At 38.4% G+C, this 26,196-nt stretch overlaps 2 protein-coding genes across 2 annotated transcripts; both read right to left on the bottom strand.

The window, feature by feature from the left end:
- Nucleotides 1–4,206: 4,206 nt before the first annotated feature.
- LOC139453364 (uncharacterized) lies at nt 4,207–7,432 on the bottom strand. Its single transcript, XM_071235040.1, has 5 exons — nt 7,250–7,432; nt 6,836–6,863; nt 4,979–5,188; nt 4,674–4,792; nt 4,207–4,341 (listed from the first exon to the last, which is right to left on the bottom strand). The coding sequence occupies exons 1-5, from the start codon at nt 7,430–7,432 to the stop codon at nt 4,207–4,209; spliced, it is 675 nt and encodes a 224-aa protein (XP_071091141.1).
- A 13,907-nt stretch (nt 7,433–21,339) lies between these two features.
- Nucleotides 21,340–23,714, bottom strand: LOC139453315 (uncharacterized). Its single transcript, XM_071234982.1, has 5 exons — nt 23,532–23,714; nt 23,335–23,362; nt 22,120–22,329; nt 21,815–21,933; nt 21,340–21,474 (listed from the first exon to the last, which is right to left on the bottom strand). The coding sequence occupies exons 1-5, from the start codon at nt 23,712–23,714 to the stop codon at nt 21,340–21,342; spliced, it is 675 nt and encodes a 224-aa protein (XP_071091083.1).
- Between the last annotated feature and the right edge of the window lie 2,482 nt (nt 23,715–26,196).

Below are 26,196 nucleotides of genomic sequence, written 5' to 3'. Positions count from 1 at the left end.
ACCAGGAGAGGTGATCTTGAGATTTGACTCTTTTAATGAACCTGACATAGTAAACATTATAAGATCATCAAAGATGACAAAATGTCTCCTTCATCTAGTGCCTACTGAACTGATCTTTGACTATTTGCATTTGCTGCTGCCAGTCATAACGTAGATTGTAAATCTCAGCTTCAGTACAGGCACCATTGAAGCATGCAGTTATCAGGCCTCTTTAGAAAAAGAAAGATCTTGACACAGGTATACTTAAAACTATAGACCAGTTTCTAATTTGAGTTATCTCCAAAGGTTAGTGAGAAAGCTGTTAATATGAGTCCTTAGGACGACTTACAATCAGTATGCCCCGGGAACAAAAGTATGGAACCAGCACTGGTACAAGTTGTTAATGAGCTCAAGTATCATGTTGACAAGGAAATATGGCTACTTTAATCCTCCTCGACTTGTCGGCAGCATTAGACACTGTGGTTCATGTGATACTTCTCAACATATCTACTGATAAGAAATGTTGCTTTGGAGCTCAAAAGGTCCTATCGAGATGGAAGACAACTCTGTATGGTAATTGCGGATGAGAGATCAAATTCTGCTGCTCTGCATTGTGGAGTTCAAGGAGATAACAAAAGAACATGACGTGGATCACCAGTAGTATGTTACACAGGTCATGTATGGATTTGAACCGACAGAAATCGCTGATGTACTGGGCAGGACTACTGATTACACTACACACATCAAGACTTGGATGACAGAGTGCACACTGAAGCTGACGGCGACAAAAAACTGAGACACTGTTAGTTGGCACACAACATCAGCTACAGAGGACAAGTTATGAAAGAGTCACAGAAAGTTAAGTCTAACTGAAAAAAAATAGGGGCGGTCGGGTAGCCTAGTGGTTAAAGCGTTCGCTCGTTACGCCAAAGACCCGGGTTCGAATCCCGACATGGGTACAATGTGTGAAACCAATTCTGGTGTCCCCCACCGTGATATTGCTGGAATATTGCTAAAAGCGGCGTAAAACAAAACTCAGTCACTCACTCTAACTGAAATACACAAATGGTAATTCGAAACTGGGTTTAGATTAATACGAATACCCTAACCTAGTATTGGATGGCGTTCCTTTTAAGATGAAAGGCAATTGAAAGGGAAACAAGTTCTTTGGCATTATTTCCCACCATTATTTAACCTTTTCATCACAAAGTAATTATTTAAAGAAACAATGCTTGTGGGCTCTACAGAGTGCGAAGGGGATCAAAAACACCTCCTCCAATAATAGAGAGTTCTTATACACTCCAAACTGAATTATGGCTTCATCGTTTATGAAGGAGAGTGCAAAGGTAATGTAAAACTACTTGACTCAATGCCTAAGACTTTGCCGTAGTACCTTCCGAACATCTCCAAATATAGTCTGCATGTGGATGCTGATGAACCGTCCGTTAAAGAACGCCGCCTGAAACTATCTTTCTAATGTATGACCAAAATATATTTCAGTCAATCTAATCCTGCGTATGACTGCGTTTCTAATTCATCTGATAGGACCTATACAATCGAAAAACACACATTCCCTCACTTGGAATAAGAATAAAACCTGCCATTTCTGCTGCCCATATCAAACTCGAAACTATAGCTCCGCCTAAGCTTCTGTCTTTTCCTCCATGGCAGTTGGGACAACCATATTTTTGAATTAAAGAAACCCTAAAAAAATAATCTACCAACAAGCATATAATCAGCTAAAAACAACACGTGACACTTACAAATCCATGTTTGATTCCATTGGTGGTGTCACATTCGCTAGGACCATTGCCACTGGATCCAGCACTATATCATCGAGATAACCCAGTGACAGTTCAATTTTTAAAGCAGAATCCAAGGTAATTTTAACGACTTTAAACGTAATGTTTCGTACTCTCTTTTGTGTCTTTATGTCATGTACACATCCACCTTTTTCTTGAAATTGTCGAATTATTTAACGATCTTGCTACTGGTCAATACGGTTGTTACACAGCCATGCTGGAATCATTGGTGATACAATGACTGATGCTGTTGAACAAACTCCACTTAACATATCTGTGACATCGCGATTCCGATACACTGATATCAGATCTGTTATTAGATAAATCAAAGATCAAATGCAAAATGGGTAGATATAAACAAATAACTTAAGAATTGACTTTCACTTTGTGTGAGTTCATTGGAGTATGAACCTTCATAGAGTGAGGGCCAAACTGTATGAACGTCGGATTGAGTGAAAGTCAATTCTTATAATTTTTTATCACAATTTCTTACCTCAAAGGATGTAGGCCAAGATCTACACACAATTTGATTTAGTACGACGTTGTGTGACTTCATGTTTACACTGACAGCCATACAACAACCAGCTATATCGCGGAGTAAAATAGTTCCTCAAAAAGAGAGGTGACATGAGCGTATGGAGGCACAACTTGCTCTTTAAAAACACGTTACGCAGCACATGTGTTCAAATCATATCCTCATTAGATGAGAAAGTTCTGTAAAGAACTACCTCAGTAAGTCACAATGACAGCACGCCGTAATACATTTACATCAAGTACAAGACGTCAAAATGGCCGACACGATAAACGTGACGGGAGAGATTTCCGAAGTTGTTAATGAACCTGTGGCGGTTACATGTGTTACTCATCATTGATCAACTGGCCGATCATTTAAAGGTGAATAAAGATGCGTCAAAAAGACACTAAGGTAAATTCATAGATTGCTGGAGACGGTCAGTGTCAGCCTAGACACGAATCGAGTCGATGCTACGATAGTTTAGATGTGCATTTCTTCGTTTGTTCATTAGGATAGGCTGTAGCGAGAATATTCGTGAACAATCATGCGGTCACGCTCTCTGGCAATTCTCAATGTATACTGAAACGCTGAGACAAAGAATGAAGGTTCTAAATGATCAGAAAGAATACTTATGTATGGTTTCGTGCTAGGGAATTCCCAGGGGGGGTTCCCAAGGAATGTGGAAGTAGTCCGTCGGTGTTTATGTCATTTCAAGAACACGGTTTCGTGAAAAACGTATGAACGTGAAATTTTGTCTCTGGTGTAGGAGAAGTTCGTCTGGTCCCTGGTATGGTTACCAAACATTTGCAAACACCTGGTGTCATCGATGTTATTCAGTGATCCATTTATACCATTTTCACGGGTTTTTTGCCTATTTTTGCTGGTGATCTATATTGTTCTGTCAAATAATAGTCATTACTATTAACTGCTCTATATACGAGTTTTACATAAAATCTGTGATAATCTAATTGGTATACTGTTCATCGTCGACAAGAGTTAAGATATTGTTAGTGTAGAATTTGTACTTGTCGCTGTAGAGCTGGAATATGTAAAAGTTACACTCACTCACTCAGTAGGAATTGGGTGTGTTAATTGGTTAAAGTAGTTTGGGAACATTCATGAATTGTAGTATATAAATTATACAATAACGGTTTGAGTAATTGTTTCACTACAGTGCCTCGGATAGTTGCATTTTGCATATTGGTCTATTGCTAAATGTTCAGAGACATACATACACTTAAACTACCTCTCTATAAGTGCTGTTTCCACTTCATAAGTGGGTAAGGCCTTTGGTATATTTGTAATGGGTTACTTCATTGTTTGCATGTTATATTGTTTTACCCACATTACTACAAAGTATGAAATATTACCACCTGTAGTTTAATTACCTTTCTTGTAGAATGTGTGCATTGTGTGCATTAATCAAAGTATCTACATATCACAATGTCAAATCTACCTATTGTATATCTAGCCACACTGGTTTGGCAGAGTCATATACACGTATAAAGTATATGTCATCCCATGTCAAACTATGCTGGTCGTAAGAGGCGATTTAATGGATCGGGAGGCTTGGTTACACTCGGTGACATTGTTTCCTCTTGCCAACGAACCCCAGCGGCGTGGATCGTTGCTCACAATATCAATCTCAGGATTGTGTGATCCAGATTCGTATATTTACAGGTCATAAAGCTGGAATGTAGCTGAGTGCAGCGTTAAACATGAAACTTCCATTGTAACCCGTTCCATGGTCTGATGAAGAAACATTGTAAGATTCATTGTAACGCTAAGTGCAAAGAAGATTTTCAGATGTTGAGAGAATGTATCCAGTGTTTTCTGTGGGAGTAACAATTTCCAACTGAAGCTAAATTAACTGTCTGAAACTGACGTCTTTAATGCAAAAGGTACAGATTTCTACTGACAGCCATTAAGATAGACGTCGAGGTTCTGCACCATGGTCGCCTTTGTTGTGTAAATGAGTTTCTGGCGGTTAAAGCGCCAAAGAACAAGCTCAGCATCCTCTGGTTTCTGGACCGCAAAGTACATCATCTACAAGACAAAAAGAAAAAAAACATAATCAGTATTTTTTCACTTTTTAGACGATGACGTGATTACAATGTGTTTTCGTTGATATGAATTATGAGTTAATGTGTTCATTAAATACTGAACGCGAGTTGGAAATTGAGCTGATTGAGAAATCTACTTGGGTTCATTGAAGTGAGAGTGAGCGGGTGTTGTTTTATGCAATCTTCTGTTTTCGGCATATTCCACATGATAGGTAATCGAGTTTGGACCAGGCAATCAGTTAAAGAAACGAGAACAAACGATCCAGACTCAAAGACAAGCAGAGCCTTATCAAGACCGCAATGGTAGTCACTTACCTGAATAGGAAACACTCCGAGAACTCTGTACATGAGATTCTGGTGATTGTCCAGTCTGTACTTAAGGCTGTTTTCCAAATTGTCTCGGATTTCCTCTTTGTATTCTTCACTGCTTAGACCTGAATTAAACATGTTAACACAATGACATAGGTATGATTGTTGGTTTAAGCATTAAAATGTATAAAGGGCCGCCTTACAAATGAAATAAACCATGACACCAATTTTGCCATAGACGTAAGACCTGATTTGTACCGTTGAAGCACAACAATGCAACCTTGTACAGTGAAACTGGTGATAGATTTTACCTTCCATTCTGAATGTGGCATCCCGAACGTAAATGAAGTCTCCCGTCAGATTGGTTGGAGTAGGGGCACTTGCAATGAGTGTTTTGTTCACCCCCAGATCCTCTGCAAGTTTTTCACCCGAGAATAGAGACTTCACAGTGATGTCCAGATTAGCTGCGAACAACTGCTCCTCGAGAGGACGTAGATCGCACAGAGCGGCAATATTCAGAACTGGAAAATAATTATAGAGACTTGATAATTTAGTGAGATATGGTCATTTTGACCCCGAAACATGTAACCCCAACTTGGTAGAATTTTACAAAAAAAATTGAAATAACAAAAGAGAAACCATGTTTAACTTGCCGACTCGTTCCGATAACTTCTTTTGTTTCTCTCCAACATAAATCAGTTACTTCGTTTATCACCCCTTTGTGTTATTTCACACGCCCCTATTTGTATCATTATGTTCATACAATGATGAACTTTAAAATGATAAAATTGAAAACGATACCGATACAATAGTATTCTGTGAGCAGTGCAGCTGTCCACTGTTCTACACTTCCGACAAACCGTTAGGGAACTAATGATTTGAATGCAACCATTGTTGAGGTGAACATTTATAACGTAGCGGTGAACGGTATGCCAGGGCAACAATGCTTTAATATGATCGGTATTGGGACAGTTGTGTCATAGTGTGGGTATCTCACATTGCAGGCTATTGGTTATTGTGAATGGACATGCATATATTGACGAAATGTTGGGTTCTATCGTTGTTCCAATTGTTTGATTATCGGTAAAAATTCTGAACCTTTATGGAGCTGTGGGATATTTTCGGGTGGAGAGTGTACACCACAGACCCAGCACCCACCAACTTGGCCCAGCCTGGGGTAGCTTCTTCGGGCGAAAGGACGGGCAAGTGAAAGGACAACCATATGTAAGTTCATCAAAAGTATCCATAAATGTGTCGAGTGTGTATCGCCCAACATGGTGGACACACCAGATATTGACACACAGATAATTTAACACATTCATCCTTATAACATCAGGTCCTTTACTATCATTTCTTCAGTTCCGGTACTTTTTGTCGCATAATATGTAACTTGAAAAGGCATTAATAAGATCAATAATTTAATATTTGTGTCGATGTCAGAATATTTCCGGAACATATGGTCAAAATAGGGAATTGAATCGGACATGAGTTTGAGACGAATATATCAAGTTGGAAACAATCTTACAACGTCAGCAGTGGTATCGGCACATAGAATAGCACTTATTATGTCGACTAATCAAAAGCAAACTCTATCTTCATGCTAAAAGTAAGCCTGATGCATTGTTATGGACTAAAAAGGTTTTACTTTCCAATACTTTTAGAACTATTGCTTGCCATGCAAAATGTCAATCACACGTTCATTCATTTAGTAATTGATCTTGGCGCTAATTTCCGATTGGCTCCACATATGACAATGTGGGGTCAAAAGCTTCCAAATATGTAAAAAAATACTCTTTATGATCTCACCACACTCATTATCAAGCGCACACATCAGAATGTGTTTGTTGTTTAACACTCAGCAATATTCCAGCTATATGACGGCGCTCTGTAACTAATCAAGTCTTGACCAGCATCGATGCGTGCAATTAGGATACGATAACATGTATCAACCAAGTTAGCGAGCCTGACCATCCGATTCCGTTTGTTGCCATAGTTGCAAGCATGGATTGCTAATGATCTATTCTACCCGGATCTTCAAGAATAAAACACAGCAGAAAAGCATACATCAGAAAAGCGAATCAAGGAAGTATGAATTAGACCCCATTGACTTGTTTTCTGTTAACAACAAAACTTCCAATTTTCTGATAGACTGTCAAGTTTGTACTTACTCACTAATACTCTTGGTTCACCAACCTCCTGCAATAAGAAACGAAGACGCATCATTGTGTATTGTAAAACCTGTTCATCTCTTCAACATGATTTGCAGTGATACTTCCAGAGATAAATTAAAATGAATTTGAATTTACATTCTTCAAAATTCATACAGTGCATTTTCAGCAAATACAGTATATCAATTTGAACCAACCTTGAACATGAATTCAACACCCTCTGTTTTGTCCAAGATGCTCTTTACAGTGGCCATGGTGGTCTTTACATCAGCAACACCTCTTGGCTCAACGATGTCAACAAGGAAACGAGTGTGCTCTTCGCATCTGACAGGACCCAACATAAGCATTACAGCTAATTCTTCAAAATTCATACAGTGCATTTTCAGCAAATACAGTATATCAATTTGAACCAACCTTGAACATGAATTCAACACCCTCTGTTTTGTCCAAGATGCTCTTTACAGTGGCCATGGTGGTCTTTACATCAGCAACACCTCTTGGCTCAACGATGTCAACAAGGAAACGAATGTGCTCTTTGCATCTGACAGGGCCCAACATAAGCAGTGCAGCTAATACGACAAGCCCGAGATTTTCCATCGTTATCTGTTGCAATTGAACAACCGATTCACTGCTTCAGCACAGCTAAACCCCCCTATATGTATATAATTTATCGATAGGTAGGTCCATTTACAGAAAGGGTGGTTAGGTACGTTGACGTGCAAACAATCAATGTTATTATAGAATCACATGAGGAGATGCCCATGGAAGTTGTAATGAACTCTACCTATCTACATCCAGTATGAGCAACCATTGGTCAGGCCATTGCTTTGCCAATTTGTGACCACAACCAATCACATTTCGAAGTTTACAGTATGTTGCCTGCTCGTCCAATCAAACTCGTGTAACGAAATCGACGTTTGGTTCATAGACTGCAGATTTCTGTTGATATGCAAGCATGTGTAGCATGTGGCCGTCAACATGTATTTTCTAAATGTTTTCATGCTTTTAATGAAGGTGCTCTCCTGATTTAATGAATTTTCATCCATTATCTGCTTGTTATCTATTACTGTTGTTGTCTATGTTCAAGTGCTGCTTATCACAACATGTCATGGTTGTTGTCACTCCAGTTTGATAACGGTGTAAGAATCTACATCGAAATGTTGTTATATGCATCAACCAGAAGTTGTTATCCATAGATTTGTTGTAAATTTTCCATACGTATTTGCCCGATTCTAGAATGCCAATCAAACAGTTAGAATTAACAACCAACCTAAACAAAAAAGTTTTCCATACTTTGTACTTGAAATTGTTGATTTTCTTGATTCTTTTAAATGATTTTCCTGCTGATCAATATATTGACCTATACTAAACAACAATATCAATGCAAACATTTCATCTTTTCAGATTCGTTGTCTTGACTTCAGACACATAAAAGTCTCTCCTCAAATCACCCTATAATCCCAGCAATTTCCGAACTTTGCAATGATCTTTCTCCTGGCCTTTCTGACATCGTCCTTTGCTTGTCGCCAAGTCATGTTAGGCATAATAGGTGCGTCACTCTTTATCCCGTACAATGAATTCAAACCGACCATCAAAACATATTACTCGGGAATTCATGCAAAAGAGGTGGGACAATAGACTTCATGAAAATAAATCAACAATCGGTCGTGCCTACTTGGGTTGTTAGTCAAGACATGATGAGATCGTTATTACGACTATGTCGTATTAGCTACAGTCGGTTTACCCACGAATATAGATGCAAACGAACCTACTAAGTGTATCCATTGTGATGAAAGATTCACCATCAAGCATATATTGCTTGACTGTGTGGACCTTGCATTTGCAAGGGTTTTACGTTATCCTACAGTAAATCTGAAACATGTCTTTTTCTGGTGTAATCGGGCACCTCATCTTAAGTTACTTGAAAGAAAATTGGTGTGTATCATTAATTTGAAAAAATGTATGTGAATAACTTACTGCTTGATTTTTTTTTTAAATCTGGAGTGATGATCAACCAGTGTTTTAAGCCACCTCACTGCGAAGTATTCTTTAATATTGCCTAGTATTGTGCACAACCACCTGAAGCCAAAATGATGACGTAAATCCTGCCGGGGTATCGTGCAGGAAGCTGAGGCACCGTAAGTTTCCATGATCCCCAGCAAGGTTACTGGTGGCCTATAGCCCGTGTTTTATTCTGTAAGAAATAATATTGTTATGCTGAAATATGTTTCACAAATCTGTTTTTAAATATAACTTTGCATTCATGACTCACTTGTGTATATATCAACTTGTTCTCGTCTCTAAATGGCTGAAATAAGGCCGAAGCGACTTAAATTGTAACTCGCTCAAGTGATAGGTCGCACAAATGTTGATTAATAAAATATTCTATGTTCACAACTTGAAAACATATTTTTTTACAGAAAATACACGTAACAAAATCAAACTTTGCACTGCACCTCTATTACTATGGAAATGGTTCCTTAAACTACGTCATCGTATCCCAATTGCGTGGATCAATGCTCAAGCAAAGATTGCTGGTTTGAATGTGCTTTTTCTCTAGTCGTCTGAGGTTGTTTATGGTGTTGATTGCCACGTCTCAATGTAGACGACGGATGAATGGTTTGACAGGCATTACTAAGCAGTCGACAGATGACAAAGTAGAGATAACTTATCAATAACAACTTTTTCATTCACTTGCTTGACAACGACATAAACATATATACCGAAAAGTCGCCTTTACAGTAAATAAAGAAGTTGTTATCCATATATTTTCTCTACTTTGTCATCCGGCAACTTCTAAGTGATGCTTATCAAACAATTTAATCGTCTTGTCCAGACCGTCGTCATATAGCTGGATCTACCAGAACTGTCGGTATGTGTCAAAAAACAAGACATAACTGAAGGCTCCTATCCTCTAAAATGCAAACACTTATGCCATAAGAGTGAGATTATACTATAATGTCAATCCACTTATCAAACCTTGTATGGACCAGACAGTTTCTCAGCTGTCTGTGGAAATTACTATCCTACAACACTTCTAATGCTCCTCCTTGACCCAGGCCTTGACCATGATCTCCCCATTAATACTATAATAGAAAAATGATACACTGTCCCAAAACCATGAATAGAGATTCACACAAATGCAAAGTGATGGCAAAATCTGTACTAATCTCTATGACAACAGGAATGACATCGTGAATTTCCACTTCTTCACGAGCAGTGCACCACCAGCTGCACGTTATGGCGTCTGCATTTCCTTGTTGCTTAGGGCAACATACGAGCATGTTTATGCTATTCAAATTTCCCGGAAAGCTTTTTTCTCAAGCTGTCAATGCAACCCTGCAGGCCTTCGCTTGGATGAAGTCGGCCTGAAAAGTGAAACAGAAAGCTTTTTGTTTGCCGTCAGGACATGTCACTTCCCACTCGAAACCGTCAGTGTGTGATTTTGCATCAAACTGTAAATATGAAATATGATATGTATAGGACGTCATGGAAAATGATAAATACAAAATTCTTTGGAATAGGCCCGTTTACAGCTTCAGACCCATCAAGGCCAACAAACCTGATCTTGTCCTTGTCTATCATTCAAATGAAATCATTTATATCATTGCAATTTCTGTCCCTTTTGACACGAATTTGATTGACAAGATTGCGGAAAAATATGGCAAAAATGTGGACCTCGCTTTCAGTACCTTAGGTTTGGTACCTCCCAATCTGTTGACTGACATTGGGAGAGTAACCGGGTTTGCTACCAGGAATACAGCCCTTCTGACAATCTAGGTAGTGCAGCAGGCTGCACTATCGGGGAGTCTTCATTTTCTCCGAAAAGTTCTTGGTGGGTTTGACTAGGCAGTGCTTCCTGGGAGAAGTCCCATTCGCTGTCATGGTTGCGTGTAGAGGGGGCAAGGGCCCTGAGCTGATGATGAGCCAAACCAGTCTGACTGTGTGAGGATCACCCAAACCCTCTTTGCTGCATTTTTATTTCAATCTGTAAATAATAATAATAATAATAATAATACAAGAGTCATCAGGAGATCATACACCCCTTGTACAGTTTTGAAATGAATATTGGCTACTAATACCCTACTCTTGCCATCAGTTCAGTAAACAAACAAGTAATGCTGTTCAGTATTTTCAATATCCCAAATCATCAAAGGACACCACTTTCACCTGCTTAGCCAGTTTCCTCCTCAAAATATTCAAAGGTTTTGCATTTCCGCTCTGTAAACGAGCACAACCCTCATTTTCAGTCCAACTTGTCATGCTAACAAACAAAAAATAATAATAATCCCAAATCATCAAAAGGCACCAGTTCACCACTGATCTGTATAGCCAGTTTCCACAAGAAATATTCAACGGTTTAGGAGTTCTGCTCCGGAAACGGCAGATGGACAGAGGGACGTACGGACCTGCTGATCGACATATCACGCTATATTTTTAAACCCTTTTTAAAACGTTATTCTAGATATATTCGGGAAGACATTCAGAAAATTTTTCAAAATCTGACACGTAGTTTGTCAACATGATGCGTTAAGGAGTTCAGAAAGGTTTGCTGATGTTTTAACATGTGATTGAAGATTGTATTGTGTGACTGCACAGGAGATCGGACCACCGACCTGCCATTCTTCGTGCAGGCGCTCTATTTACTTCACCACGGTTGCGTAACACGTTTGTGACTATAACGTGATATATTATATTTGTAATATTGTATATGAAACACATACAAGAATGACACGTGTGAACCATGCACTGTGACAAAAGAAAATACAAATAATGTAAAAATAATTAATGTTTTTTATTGTTTATGATATTGAATACACGTTTGCAATATACACTGTGGTATATATACCTATTCTATTGTAAATTAGATTTAAAAAAGAAATATACGCCAGATAATACCATAATAATAATATCATCGTTCCATAATCCAATATCAGTCAGATCATAAATACTTTCACACCAACGGCATCAATCTAAAATATAATAATATGTACTCAATCACATTTATATCAGATCATGTCATTGTAGAGCAATGACCGTAGGTTGCTTGTTCTTACCAAAATTTAATTACGCTTCAGTCGAAGTTGTATTTGTCATGTTCCTATTTCCTGCGCGATAGGTGGTCTGTGGATCCAAGGGTTTCAAGACGTATGCACGCACATGTTTGCTGTAATGCAAAATATAGACGAACTGTTTACTAAAAGTGAGTGAGTGAGTGAGTTAAAATTGTACATCATATCGGACATATTGCAGTCCTATCGCGATGAGAGGTTAGTTATTTTATTGACAATAAAATAGTAAGGTAAATATCACAGGTATAAAACACACGAAAACAGAATTAAAACAAACTTGAAATCAGCGTTATCACATGCCATGGGTCACATGTATCTCTTAGATGAGCTGACTTAAAGTTTCTGAGAAAACCTGTCCTCATTGCTGACATGCGCCAAGTGAGGTAACATGGATCAAGGCTTTTTTACTCTGCAATAAATAATAAAGGGGACTCATTTTTTAGTGAGTGAGTTTGATTTAACCCCGCTTTTAGCAATATTCCAGCAATATCACGGCGGGGGACACCAGAAATGGGCTTTTCACAATGTTACGGACAAACCTCGTGTTACGATAATAACTGTTCAATAGATTAGGTGAGGTGTGGAGCTAACACACAAGAGTAATCTCAGTAAGCAGTGTCTAGTTTCGAGCTGGATCGCTCTAATGATTATTATTAGTTAGGGTTGTTTCGTGATTTTACGATTCCTTCAAGAAATCTATGTCTTTAAACTTGTTTTGTTTGCTGTTTGTTTGTTGTTTAATGCCGCACTCAGCAATGTTCCAGCTACATGATGGCGGTCTGTAAATTATCGATTCTGGATCAGACAATCCAGTGATTGACACCATGAGCATCGATCCACGCAATTGGCATACGATGACATGCATCAACCAAGTGAGCGAGCCTGACTACCCGATCCCGTTAGTCGCCTTTTATGGCAAGCATGCGTTGTTGAAGATCTTCACGGGTCTTTAAACTTGTGCCCTGTTATGTTTATTCTTCCCCGCCATTAAGGCGACGAAGTATACGGGAGAGGTTGATTTTATAGCATGTATGTCGACATGTTGGTTTCTTTGAAATTTCAAGCCACACAGTTACCAATACGAAACATACAAATCATATTCGTGAAATGTTGATGCTAATTGTTTTCAGCAATAAGAGATACTTCAAAATCGTTTTGCTCTTCTGAGATTTTCGTAATGCAGTTAACCCTTCAAAATTGTTCATTTTGTTTTTAAAAGAGCTGACAAATTTTAGGGGAAATATATATCTCTTTTCGCTAAAGTTAACCGGTCTATATTTTGTAAGAATATACTATTCCGCATTGAGCAATTATCTCCTTTAGCTATAGGCGTATTTTTGAGCTATATCAAGCACTGACCTCGCAATGCTGAACATCGTATCTTATTCAAGCTGTATCACTGAGAGAGAGAGAGTGATTATCTATCTCCCTTTCCTTAACAGCTCTATTGCGAACTCCCTTTGCAATGTATCATCTGTTATTCAGGCAGCATTCGAGAGAAGGTCAAGGGAGGAATTTAGGTCAAGCCTGTCACGCGCACTCAATCTTTCAACTTCACATTGCTATTGCAACATATTATTCAACACGATTAAATACCAGGCTTCTATAAAGTATGACTTTGTTCCATAAACAACACATGTAAAGGAACGGGTTTGATATGAGAAACTTGTAATTAGTTGTCTTCATAATCAAATGTATGGCGGTTGCTGTGCACAGTTGAGCACAGTTTTGTTTCAAATAGTTCACTGTATGTAATGTATGATTCATACCGTTTCATGCGGCAGTTTACGGTCCTGCATGGTTTACTGCTTTGAAAGTTTTCGTGTTAACATCCGCCAGAGATAATACATCCGTATATGTTGTTTGCTTCTGGATACATAGGAAATCAACAGATTGGCCTGTTGGTGGCAATTATTTTCCTAAAAGATATTACGGTTGCATGATATCTTCAGGATGTTTGGGTTGAACATAGTAACATTCTTCTAAGCAAACTTCAAATCTAAACAGGAAGCAATCACAACACACACCAATCAGAACCGTACACAAGAGTGAGTAAGTGAGTTTCTGGCGTGCCCAATGGACACAACTCTGCATAGCGAATTGCAGCGACTGGGCCAACCGTGTCCCCGTACACAACTGTAAGAAACTATCACACAACAAAGATGTTTTAGATGAGATATGTATTGCGGAACATTCCATGAAGAAACAGTGGCAATATTACACTATCACAAACTACAAAATGCATGCACAAGAAACGACAATTAAAAAACACAGGAACATTCAACTTACAAAGGAGGTACATAATAACAATTTTATTTCAAAACAAGTGTATTATAATGATATGGAAACAATATGAGAATAGAGCAAAACTATGGTAATGTTGTACATACAAGGAATTTGGTTTTAATTGTTGATATGATAACAGATCTTGAAAGTTGTTTCTTTGTAACTGTTGGTAAAATTATTGAGAACTGTTCCTTTTAACAGAGTGTAACAAATTCATTATCATGTTTGAGGAGTATTTGTGATTCTCTTTCTCGGTTGTATGATGTTAGACAGTGCGTAATGTTGTTCATCTTCTGAGACATCACATGTTTCACAGAGACGTTGTTCCAATGGGGTTGGTGGTTTTGTATATCTACCATTTTTTCAATTTTTAGTTAATGATTGCTTAAACGAAGTTTTGAGAAAATGACCTATGACCTTTATTTTTACAATATGTAAGATAATTCTCAATATTTGTAGATCACTTGAGAAAACTATATGTTATTAACTTGCTGCTAGATAAATGAGAACCCATAATGAATACGTGAATTTTTACATTTGATATTGATATTTGCTGCAAAAGCATTTTTTCAGAATGACATTTGTTGGGTTATTTATATAGGACTAGAAATCATTTTTTATTGGTATTAATAGTGGATATATGTCAAGTTTTGCCTTAAAGGCCCAGTTTTCTTGCTTGGGTTTTCTTTGTGCAGACCATTTAAAGACATGGTTTCTTTTATTGTGCTTTCCAAAGACAACTACATTAATAACAACCAATTTGTACTTAACGCCAAGTCTCTCCTCATATAGCTTACACTGCCTTCCTCTGCACAGAGAATTATATAGCAGGGAACAATTGATGCTCTTGCAGCAATCTTGACTTGTACTTACATGATTTAATGGATTATCAGCAGCAGCCATATGCATTGTGGTGCACTAGTGAATGTAGGTTTATATTGCTGGGGCAGGATATTGTCCCGGCTGGAACTGAGGAGTCAACCTTAGGTCAGGTAACCTAATATAAAGACAAACCACAGGAATGAGATTTATTTGGAATTATTTATTTGTGAGCCCAAAGGGCCCTCATGTGGGCTGCATGATGACTACTTAAGATATGCTAAGGAGTAGATGGGAAATCATTTTTTGGAAATGCATTGTCCCTTACTTCTGGTAGATTAAATCAATATTTATAAAAAACCTAAGACCCGACTACTCAGTCAGAATTGGGTTTAGTGCAGTATCTTCCTGGAATAGATGCAATTTATCTTTGCCCTTCCATTTCTCGACAGCGTCTTTCAGCTGCAACGATTATATGTTGTTTGCCGTTCTTCGGGGATGTACCTTCTATTGGGGGGCACGGGTGGGCCAGTTGTCTAAGGCGCCGCGATTCGCTGTGCAGAGTTTCGTCCCATGGGCACGCCAGAAACCTATGATTGTGGGTTCGAATCTGGGTTCGCCCCAATTATGTTTCTAGGTTTTTCAGCACCATACCCGTGCTCGTGGGTTTCACCGAAGTGGTAAACGTCTGAGATCAGCATCACTTCGGGCTTTCCTCCCACATTATGCTGACACGCCGTGATATAACTGGAAAACTGTTAAAAGCGGCGTAAAACCCAACTCACTCACCCATCAATCACTGGATTGTCTGGTGCAGACTCCATTATTTACAGACCGCCGGCTGGAATATTGCTGGGTGCGGCGTAAAACAAGAAACAAAAAATAAATGGAGTCTCTTTATACATTTTAGTGATTAAGAAACAATCAATGATACCTGTGTCATGATGTCAACGTGCATCTTCTAAACAGTGAAGAATACAAAGAGGAAATCCGAGCCAATCTGTAGAACAGCCTTCAGTACAGACTGGACAATCTCCAGAATCTGAATCTGAATCAAATGAAGCAATGTCAATAACAAAATACAAACGTAAGTAATTGTTTAGCTAATCACTTGTTTGCAGCTGTTCAATGACCTTCGTTGATCCGTTGCGACTCAGTGGGGCGCACATCGAAAATGATAATATCCTGACATGATTTGAATTTGCTATTGTCCAAATGTTTAGCCAGAAATAGGTATATGATGCTTAAGAACATAGAAACTAGCTGAATAACTTTGACATCACCTGGCAACTCCTGTAAAACTGGTCATTCTGTTAGGCTAACAACGACATCTCTAAACTTAATTATCAACTTTTAATGCTATCTGTGGTAGAAAGCCATAGCATCGACCACGCTAGCTCCCAATCATCAAGATTATTGTTTCCATTGTTTCCACTTTGTCGATGTTTACTACAAATATGGGGTACTGGAAGATCAACAGTCTCAGCTTTATGGATACAGTTTACAAAAACAAAATTGGAGCTATTGTTTGTACGAGGTAAATCCTTTCATATTTTGGAAGAACGATGTAACGTTGCAATGGGATACAAATTTTATTCAAGTTTTCATGTTTTTCTTAACATTGAAATAAACGTGATTTTGAAATTAATGTAATGAATAGCACAGCGATCAAGCTGAAATTTTATGTAGTGGATAATGTTGTTAATTACGTTTCAAGGCATCATCTGTTTTCAGTTTGTCCTGTTACGAACATAGATACATTATATTACATCTGCAAAACTGTTGTGACAAAAGTACCTGCCTCAACTGGTAGCTCAAAAGAAGTTGTACCTTTGTACATTGTCGTGTCGGTATTTAATAACATATTTTTGTTGTTCATTTCGGGAAAACTACGAGTATATGGTAAGCTATTCTTGTGAAATGTTAAATTCATCTCAATTGGAAAGGTCTGTTATTTATACTGATTTGGAAATGTTCTAATGATATGGTATATAAAAATGTCACAGTACCCGTGCTTTATGAACGTTTACTATGAGTAACCACTGAACCAAGGTGGGAAATTGAACTCTTTCAGACGAGTGAACGCTTTCGCCTCCTGATAACCTTACTTTCAGCTGTTGGCTATTTTATATTATCCCTTGCGACGCGATTTGAGGGGGTATTAAAATGTACACCGTCAATCCCTTCGTCCATCCGTATATCTATGCAAGATGTCCGGAGCAGATCTTGAAAAACGTATACTATGTCTTCACCAAACTTTGCACGGAGATAGGTCTTGTGGTGAACTGGTGCCTTTTGATAGTTGTAGATTTTCGGGGGAAAATGTTTTCGAGGTTTTAGGGTGACAATTTTGACGTAGGCTGGATATGGTGGAAGTGCCCTTTTCCGGAAATCTTAAACAACGTTCAATAATTCTTCGCTAAACTTGCAACATAGACAGGTCTAGTGGTGAATCTTTTGTTTCGGATTTTGCGACAGAAATGTTTTTCAATGGCAACAACATTCTGCCATGACGCCAAGAGCACTTTGAAAACGGTGCTTTCTTGGAATGGGCAAATAGGCCTACCATTTCAGGAGTCACAGTGACACACACAAGAAACTATTGATAAATGCTCAAGTGTTGCTGATACCATACATTATCAAGTCCTGAAACACTGACCAGAATCATGTTTACAAACACAATTACATATTATTGATGAAATTCGGAAGTCAGTACATTTTTGTCTTCATGACATTATGCCATAGCTGGTTCAATAGATCGACCTGGACAAGATCATGTCGATCCTTACAACTATTAACCAATTTTACTGACTAGCTGCTTCACACTCTATTGATGGATGTTCTTTGTAGATGTCTTAACACTCCCTGAAGTGGGTACGAGTGAGTGAGTGAGTGAGTTGTGTTTAACGCCGCTTTTAACAGTATTCCAGTCATATTGCGGCGTGTCAGCTTAATGTGGGAGGAAAGCCCGAAGTGATGCTGGTCTCAGACGTTTACCACTTCGGTGAAACCCACGAGCACGGGTATGGTGCTGACAAACCTAGAAACGTAATCGGGGCGAACCCGGATTCGAACCCACAATCATAGGTTTCAGTGGTGCCAAGGGACGCAACTCTGCCTTAGACGCCTTAGACGACTGGGCCATCCGTGCCCCCGAAGTGGGTACGAATATGAATATTCTCAAAAGGTTCCGAAAGAAAAGACTAACTGAAATACATAAATGGTAATTAGAAAGTGGGTTTAGATTAATACGAATACCCGAACCTAGTATTGGATGGCATTCCTTTTAAGATGAAAGGATTTTGAAAGCAAGTTCTTTGGCATTATTTCCCACCATTATTTAACCTTTTTATCACAAAGTAATTATTTAAAGAAACAATGCTTGTGGACTCTTCAAATGCAGAGTGTGAAGGGGACCAAAAACACCTCCTCCAATAATACAGAGTTCTTATACGCTTCAAACTGAATTATGGCTTCATCGTTTATGAAGGAGTGTGCAAAGGTAATGTAAAACAACTTGAATCAATGCCTAAGACTTTGCCGTAGTACCTATCGAACATCTCCAAATATAGTCTGCATGTGGATGCTGATGAACCGTCCGTTAAAGAACGCCGCCTGAAACTATCTTTCTAATGTATGACAAAACTATATTCAAGTAAATCTAATCCTGCGTATGACTGCGTTTCTAATTCATCTGATAGGACCTATACAATCGAAAACGGCACATTCCCTCACTTGGAATAACAACAAAACCGGCCATTCCTGCTGCCCGTATCAAACTCGAAACTATAACTCCGCCTAAGCTTTTGTCTTTTCCTCCATGGCAGTTGGGACAACCATATTTTCTGAATTAAAGAAACCCTAAAAAAATCAAATAATCTACCAACAAGCATATAATCAGCTAAAAACAACACGCGACACTTATAAATCCATGTTTGATACCATTGGTGGTGTCACATTCGCTAGGATTGCCACTGGATCCAGCACTATATCATCGAGATAACCCAATGACAGTTCAATTTTTAAAGCAGAATCCAAGATAATTTTAACTACTTTAAACGTAATGTTTCGTACTCTCTTTTGTGTCTTTATGTCATGTACACATCCACCTTTTACTTGAAACTGTCGAATTATTTAACGATCTTGCTACTGGTCAATACGGTTGTTACCCAGCCATGCTGGAATCATTGGTGATGCAATGACTGATGCTGTTGGACAAACTGCACTTAACATATCAGTGGCACCGATACACTGATATCAAATCTGTTATGAGATAAATAAGAGATCAAATGCAAAATGGGTAGATATAAACAAATTACATGAAATTAACTTTTGGTAACACCTACATGTATAGACTATTCGCATTTTCACATGGATATCTATTGAAATGAGAGGATCCTCATATGTGTAACCCATGTAATGACAGAATCACAATCATGTTTTACCAAGTCCAGCTTAACTGTGTTGATGTCTTCCTCACAAGGGATTAATAATTCCAAGCATTAAAAAAATAAAAGCTCTTTTTGTTGTTGTTGATTTTTAAATATAATAATTATGTGGTACATTCTGATGAAACAGATAGTAAAGAAATTGGTAGTAAAACAATTATAAACGTGTTTGGACGTGGCTTTGCCATCGATGGGGAAGTAGTGTACAATTAGTGTCTTCCTGAAAGGGTTTTGTGAAACCATATACATGTATGTTTATTTGTACCACTTATTAGACTAGCGGGATCGGGTGGTCAGGCTCGCTCACTTGGTTGATGCATGTCATCTATCCAAATTGTGTGGATCGATGCTCATGATGTCAGTCACTGGATTGTCTCGTCCAGACTTGATTATTTACAGACCGCCGCCATGTAGCTTGAATATTAAACGGCGTTAAACAACAAACAAATAAACAAACAAACAGACTCCTTGTTAAATCGACGAATATTTGTTCATTTTAATTTTCAGCTGGAGGGACGGTGTAGGGGAAGTTCGTCTGGTCCCTAAACATTTGCAAACACCTATTGTCATCGATGTTATTCAGTGATTCGTTTATACCATTTTCACCGTTTATTTTGCCTATTTTTGCTGGTGATCTATATTGTTCTGTCAAATGATAGTCATAACTATTAACTGCTCTATATACAAGTTTTACATAAAATCTGTGATAATCTAATTTGTATACTGTTCATCGTAGACAAGAGTTTAGATATTGTTAGTGTACAATTTGTGCTTGTCACTGTACAGCTGGGATATGTAAAAGTTAAACTCACTCACTCAATCAGTAGGATTTGGGTGTATTAATGGGTTAAAGTAGTTTGGGAACATAAATGAATTGTAGTATATAAATTATACTATAACGGTATCAGTTATTTTTTTACCACAGTGCCTAGGCTTGTTGCATTTTGCATATTGGCCGATTGCTAAATGTTCAGAGACATACATACACTTAAACTACCTCTCTATAAGTGCTGTTTCCACTCCATAAGTGGGTAAGGCCTTTGGTATATTTGTAATGGGTTACTTCATTGTTTACCCACATTACTGCAAAGTTTGAAATATTACCACCTGTAGTTTAATTACCTTTTCTTGTAGGATGTGTGCATTGTGTGCATTAATCAAAGTATCTACATATCACAATGTCAAATCTACCTATTGTATATTTAGCCACACTGGTTTGGCAGAGTCATATACACGTATAAAGTATATGTCATCCCGGAGTTAAACTTCTCGTCCCCAAAATCGTCACATTTTCATGTACAATACGTACTAACTGTTTTTTACGTTATCATCAAACATGAAATATATCTTTGAAAAGTGCTCACTGATTAGCTGCATTGAACTAACTTGAGGGAAGATAATATAGGATGTCAATGTCATTCTTGACAAAGTACCTAGCTAAGTTCGTTATATCCGTCAGTTCGTTATAACCGTAGTTTACTGTAGGTCCTTTGCAAACTATGCTGGTCGTAAGAGGCGACTTAATGGATCGGGAGGCTTGGTTACACTCGGTGACATTGTTTCCTCTTGCCAACGAACCCCAGCGGTGTGGATAGTTGCTCACAATATCAATCTCAGGATTGTGTGATCCAGATTCGCTTATTTACAGGTCATACAGCTGGAATGTAGCTGAGTGCAGCGTTTAACATGAAACTTGCATTGTAACCCGTTCCATGGTCTGATGAAGAAACATTGTAAGATTCATTGTAACGCTAAGTGCAAAGAAGATTTTCAGATGTTGAGAGAATGTATCCTGTGTTTTCTTTCGGAGTAACAATTGCGAACTGAAGCTAAATTAACTTTCTGAAACTGACGTCTTTAATGCAAAAGGTACAAATTTCTACTGACAGCCATTAAGATAGACGTCGAGGTTCTGCACCATGGTCGCCTTTGCTGTGTAAATGAGTTTCTGGCGGTTAAAGCGCCAAAGAACAAGCTCAGCATCCTCTGGTTTCTGGACCGCAAAGTACATCATCTACAAGACAAAAAGAAAAAACCATAATCAGTGTTTTTTCACTTTTTAGACGATGACGTGATTGCAATGTGTTTTCGTTAATAGTGCCTAAATTAATTATGAGTTAATGTGTTCATTAAATACTGAACGCGACATTGAAATTGAGCTGATTGAGAAATCTACTTGGGTTCATTCAAGTGAGAGTGAGCGGGTGTTGTTCTATGCAATCTTTTGTTTTCGGCATATTCCGCATGATAGGTAATCGAGTTTGGACCAGGCAATCAGTTAAAGAAACGAGAACAAACGATCCAGACTCAAAGACAAGCAGAGCCTTATCAAGACCGCAATGGTAGTCACTTACCTGAATAGGAAACACTCCGAGAACTCTGTACATGAGATTCTGGTGATTGTCCAGTCTGTACTTAAGGCTGTTTTCCAAATTGTCTCGGATTTCCTCTTTGTATTCTTCACTGTTTAGACCTGAATTACACATGTTAACACCATGACACAGGTATGATTGTTGGTTTAAGCATTAAAATGTATAAAGGGACGCCTTACAAATGAAATAAACCATGACACCAATTATGCCGTAGACGTAAGACCTGATTTGTACCGTTGAAGCACAACAATGCAACCTTGTACAGTGAAACTGGTGATAAGTTTTACCTTCCATTCTGAATGTGGCATCCCGAACGTAAATGAAGTCTCCCGTCAGATTGGTTGGAGGTGGGGCACTTGCAATGAGTGTTTTGTTCACCCCCAGATCCTCGGCAAGTTTTTCACCCGGGAAAAGAGACTTCACAGTGAAGTCCAGATTAGCTGCGAACAACTGCTCCTCGAGAGGACGTAGATCGCACAGAGCGGCAATATTCAGAACTGGAAAATAATTATAGAGACACAATAATTTAGTGAGATATGGTCATTTTGACCCCGAAACATGTAACCCCAACTTGGTAGAATTTTACAAAAAATCTTGAACAAACAAAAGAGAAACCATGTTTTACTTGCCGACTCGTTTCGATAACTTCTTTTGTTTCTGTCCAACATAAATCAGTTACTTCAGAGAAGATCGTCTCATCGGATGAATCCACTATGCAATAATTCAAATGTATGGATAGAGAACTCCATACAATAACAGGAAGGTGAACATTAAGCATTTACCGTTAAAAACTGGGTCAATGCAACCCACCTGAATGAAAGGCGTCCTGTAATGGATGTTACCCTAACAACTTACCATACCAATGGGGTGGGCCAGGCAACACCGGGGACGGACCGTGCGGCAATGTCGTTACAAAATGTTTACAGACGATATAATGTCTTGCCTCCAATTCGCAGATGTTTGAAAATGTTGCTGGTGACGTAGCGGCGAACGGTATGCCAGGGCAACAACGCTTTAATATGATCGGTATTGGGACAGTAGTGTCATAGTGTGGGTATCACATTTCCGATTGGCTCCACACATGACAATGTGGGGTCAAAAGCTTCCAAATATGTCAAAAAATACTCTTTATGATCTCACCATACTCATTATCAAGCGCACACATCAGAATGTGTTTGTCGTTTAACACACAGCAATATTCCAGTTATATGACGGCGCTCTGTAACTAATCAAGTCTTGACCAGCATCGATACGTGCAATTAGGATACGATAACATGTATCAACCAAGTCAGCGAGCCTGACCACCCGATCCCGTTTGTCGCCATAGTTGCAAGCATGGGTTGCTAAAGATCTATTCTACGCGGATCTTCAAGAGTAAAACACAGCAGAAAAGCATACATCAGAAAAGCGAACCAAGGAAGTATGAATTGGACCCCATTGATTTGTTTTCTGTGAACAACAAAACTTCCAATTTTCTGATAGACTGTCAAGTTTGTACTTACTCACTAATACTCTTGGTTCACCAACCTCCTGCAATAAGAAACGAAGACGCATCATTGTGTATTGTAAAACCTGTTCACCTCTTCAACATGATTTGCAGTGATACTTCCAGAGATAAATTAAAATGAATTTGAATTTACATTCTTCAAAATTCATACAGTGCATTTTCAGCAAATACAGTATATCAATTTGAACCAACCTTGAACATGAATTCAACACCCTCTGTTTTGTCCAAGATGCTCTTTACAGTGGCCATGGTGGTCTTTACATCAGCAACACCTCTTGGCTCAACGATGTCAACAAGGAAACGAGTGTGCTCTTCGCATCTGACAGGACCCAACATAAGCATTACAGCTAATACGACAAGCCCGAGATTTTCCATCGTTATCTGTTGCAATTGAACAACCGATTCACTGCTTCAGCACAGCTAAACCCCCCTATATGTATATAATTTATCCATAGGTAGGTCCATTTACAGAAAAGGGTGGTTAGGTACGTTGATGTGCAAACAATCAACGTTATTATAGAATCACATGAGGAGATGCCCATGGAAGTTGTAATGAACTCTACCTATCTACATCCAGTATGAGCAACCATTGGTCAGGCCATTGCTTTGCCAATTTGTGACCACAACCAATCACATTTCGAAGTTTACAGTATGTTGCCTGCTCGTCCAATCAAACCCGTGTAACGAAATCGACGTTTGGTTCATAGACTGCAGATTTCTGTTGATTTGCAAGCATGTGTAGCATGTGGCCGTCAACATATATTTTCTAAATGTTTTCATGCTTTTAATGAAGGTGCTCTCCTGATTTAATGAATGTTCATCCATTATCTGCTTGTTATCTATTACTGTTGTTGTCTATGTTCAAGTGCTGCTTATCACAACATGTCATGCACATATAAATCACATCACTTTGTTGTTGTCACTCCAGTTTGATAACGGTGTAAGAATCTACATCGAAATGTTGTTATATGCATCAACCAGAAGTTTTTATCCATAGATTTGTTGTAAATTTTCCATACTTATTTGCCCTATTCTAGAATGCCAATCAAACAGTTAGAATTAACAACCAACCTAAACAAAAACGTTTTCCATACTTTGTACTTGAAATTGTTGATTTTCTTGATTCTTTTAAATGATTCTCCTGCTGATCAATATATTGACCTATACTAAACAACAATATCAATGCAAACATTTCATTATCTTTTCAGATTCGTTGTCTTGACTTCAGACACATAAAAGTCTCTCCTCAAATCACCCTATAATCCCAGCAATTTCCGAACTTTGCAGTGATCTTTCTCCTGGCCTTTCTGACATCGTCCTTTGCTTGTCGCCAAGTCATGTTAGGCATAATAGGTGCGTCACTCTTTATCCCGTACAATGAATTCAAACCGACCATCAAAACATATTACTCGGGAATTCATGCAAAAGAGGTGGGACAATAGACTTCATAAAAATAAATCAACAATCGGTCGTACCTACTTGGGTTGTTATTCAAGACATGATGAGGTCGTTATTACGACTATGTCGTATTAGCTACAGTCGGTTTACCCACGAATATAGATGCAAACGAACCTACTAAGTGTATCCATTGTGATGAAAGATTCACCATCAAGCATATATTGCTTGACTGTGTGGACCTTGCATTTGCAAGGGTTTTACGTTATCCCACAGTAAATCTGAAACATCTCTTTTCTGGTGTAATCGGGCACCTCATCTTAAGTTACTTGAAAGAAATTGGTGTGTATCATTAATTTTAAAAAATGTATGGAGTGATGATCAACCTGTGTTTTAAGCCACCTCACTGCGAAGTATTCTTTAATATTGCCTAGTATTGTGCACAACCACCTGAAGCCAAAATGATGACGTAAATCCTGCCGGGGTATCTTGCAGGAAGCTGAGCTGAGGCACCGTAAGTGTCCATGATCCCCAGCAAGGTTGCCTTGCTTTGGTTACTGGTGTCCTATACTGGTGTTTTATTCTGTAAAAAATCATATTGTTATGCTGAAATATGTTTCACAAATCTGTTTTTAAATATAACTTTGCATTCATGACTCACTTGCGTATATATCAACTTGTTCTCGTCTCTAAATGGCTGAAATAAGGCCGAAGCGACTTAAATTGTAACTCGCTCAAGTGATAGGTCGCACAAATGTTGATTAATATAATATTCTATGTTCACAACTTGTAAACTGGTTCCTTAAACTTGAAAAGAATCCATGCAGTATTTTCCAAGTTATAGGTCACACGATTGTTTTAAAAAAACCTGTCACCTACCATTGTTCAAACAGTTGTGAATATAAACTACAGAAAGAGTCCTAGCAAGCCTTCTTCATGGAAATTACTTTAATGGACCGAGTGGTCATGTTTGGTTGACGTACCACAATGACGGTTATCATTGTTTATGATACTGACCACTGGATTGCTGATTGTGGCGTAAGGCAACATACTAACACATACTTTTATATAAAAAGTGTGTGGGTGATCCAGAAGAGCAGGAAGCACCTGAACACCTGGTGTCATCACTCAATCAATTTGAGTGTCCATTCATATACTTGTATTCACAATGTACTTTTATGCTCAATGGAATCTGTTTCGGCAGATAATCGAGACTGAATATTCTCCGGCTGACGTTTTGAATTTAATGAAATCTCTATCATATATATCGTGCAAAATCTCACTTAGTCACATATCACCTCTATATTTTTCAGAAAGTAAAACGTGCTCATGTTTAGGAATCAGGGTTTAACATGTGATTTTTATATCTTATCTTTTATCATCATTTTATCTGTAATAAGTTTAAACGTCGCATCGAAAAATATTTCACGTTTTGTGGCTGCTGGTGATAGTCCGGACAGTG

This window comes from Haliotis cracherodii, unplaced genomic scaffold (assembly GCF_022045235.1).
Source record: "Haliotis cracherodii isolate W230 unplaced genomic scaffold, xgHalCrac1.p SCAF_9, whole genome shotgun sequence".
Lineage (NCBI taxonomy): Eukaryota > Metazoa > Mollusca > Gastropoda > Lepetellida > Haliotidae > Haliotis > Haliotis cracherodii.
This window is presented reverse-complemented; position numbering and strand designations above follow the sequence as displayed.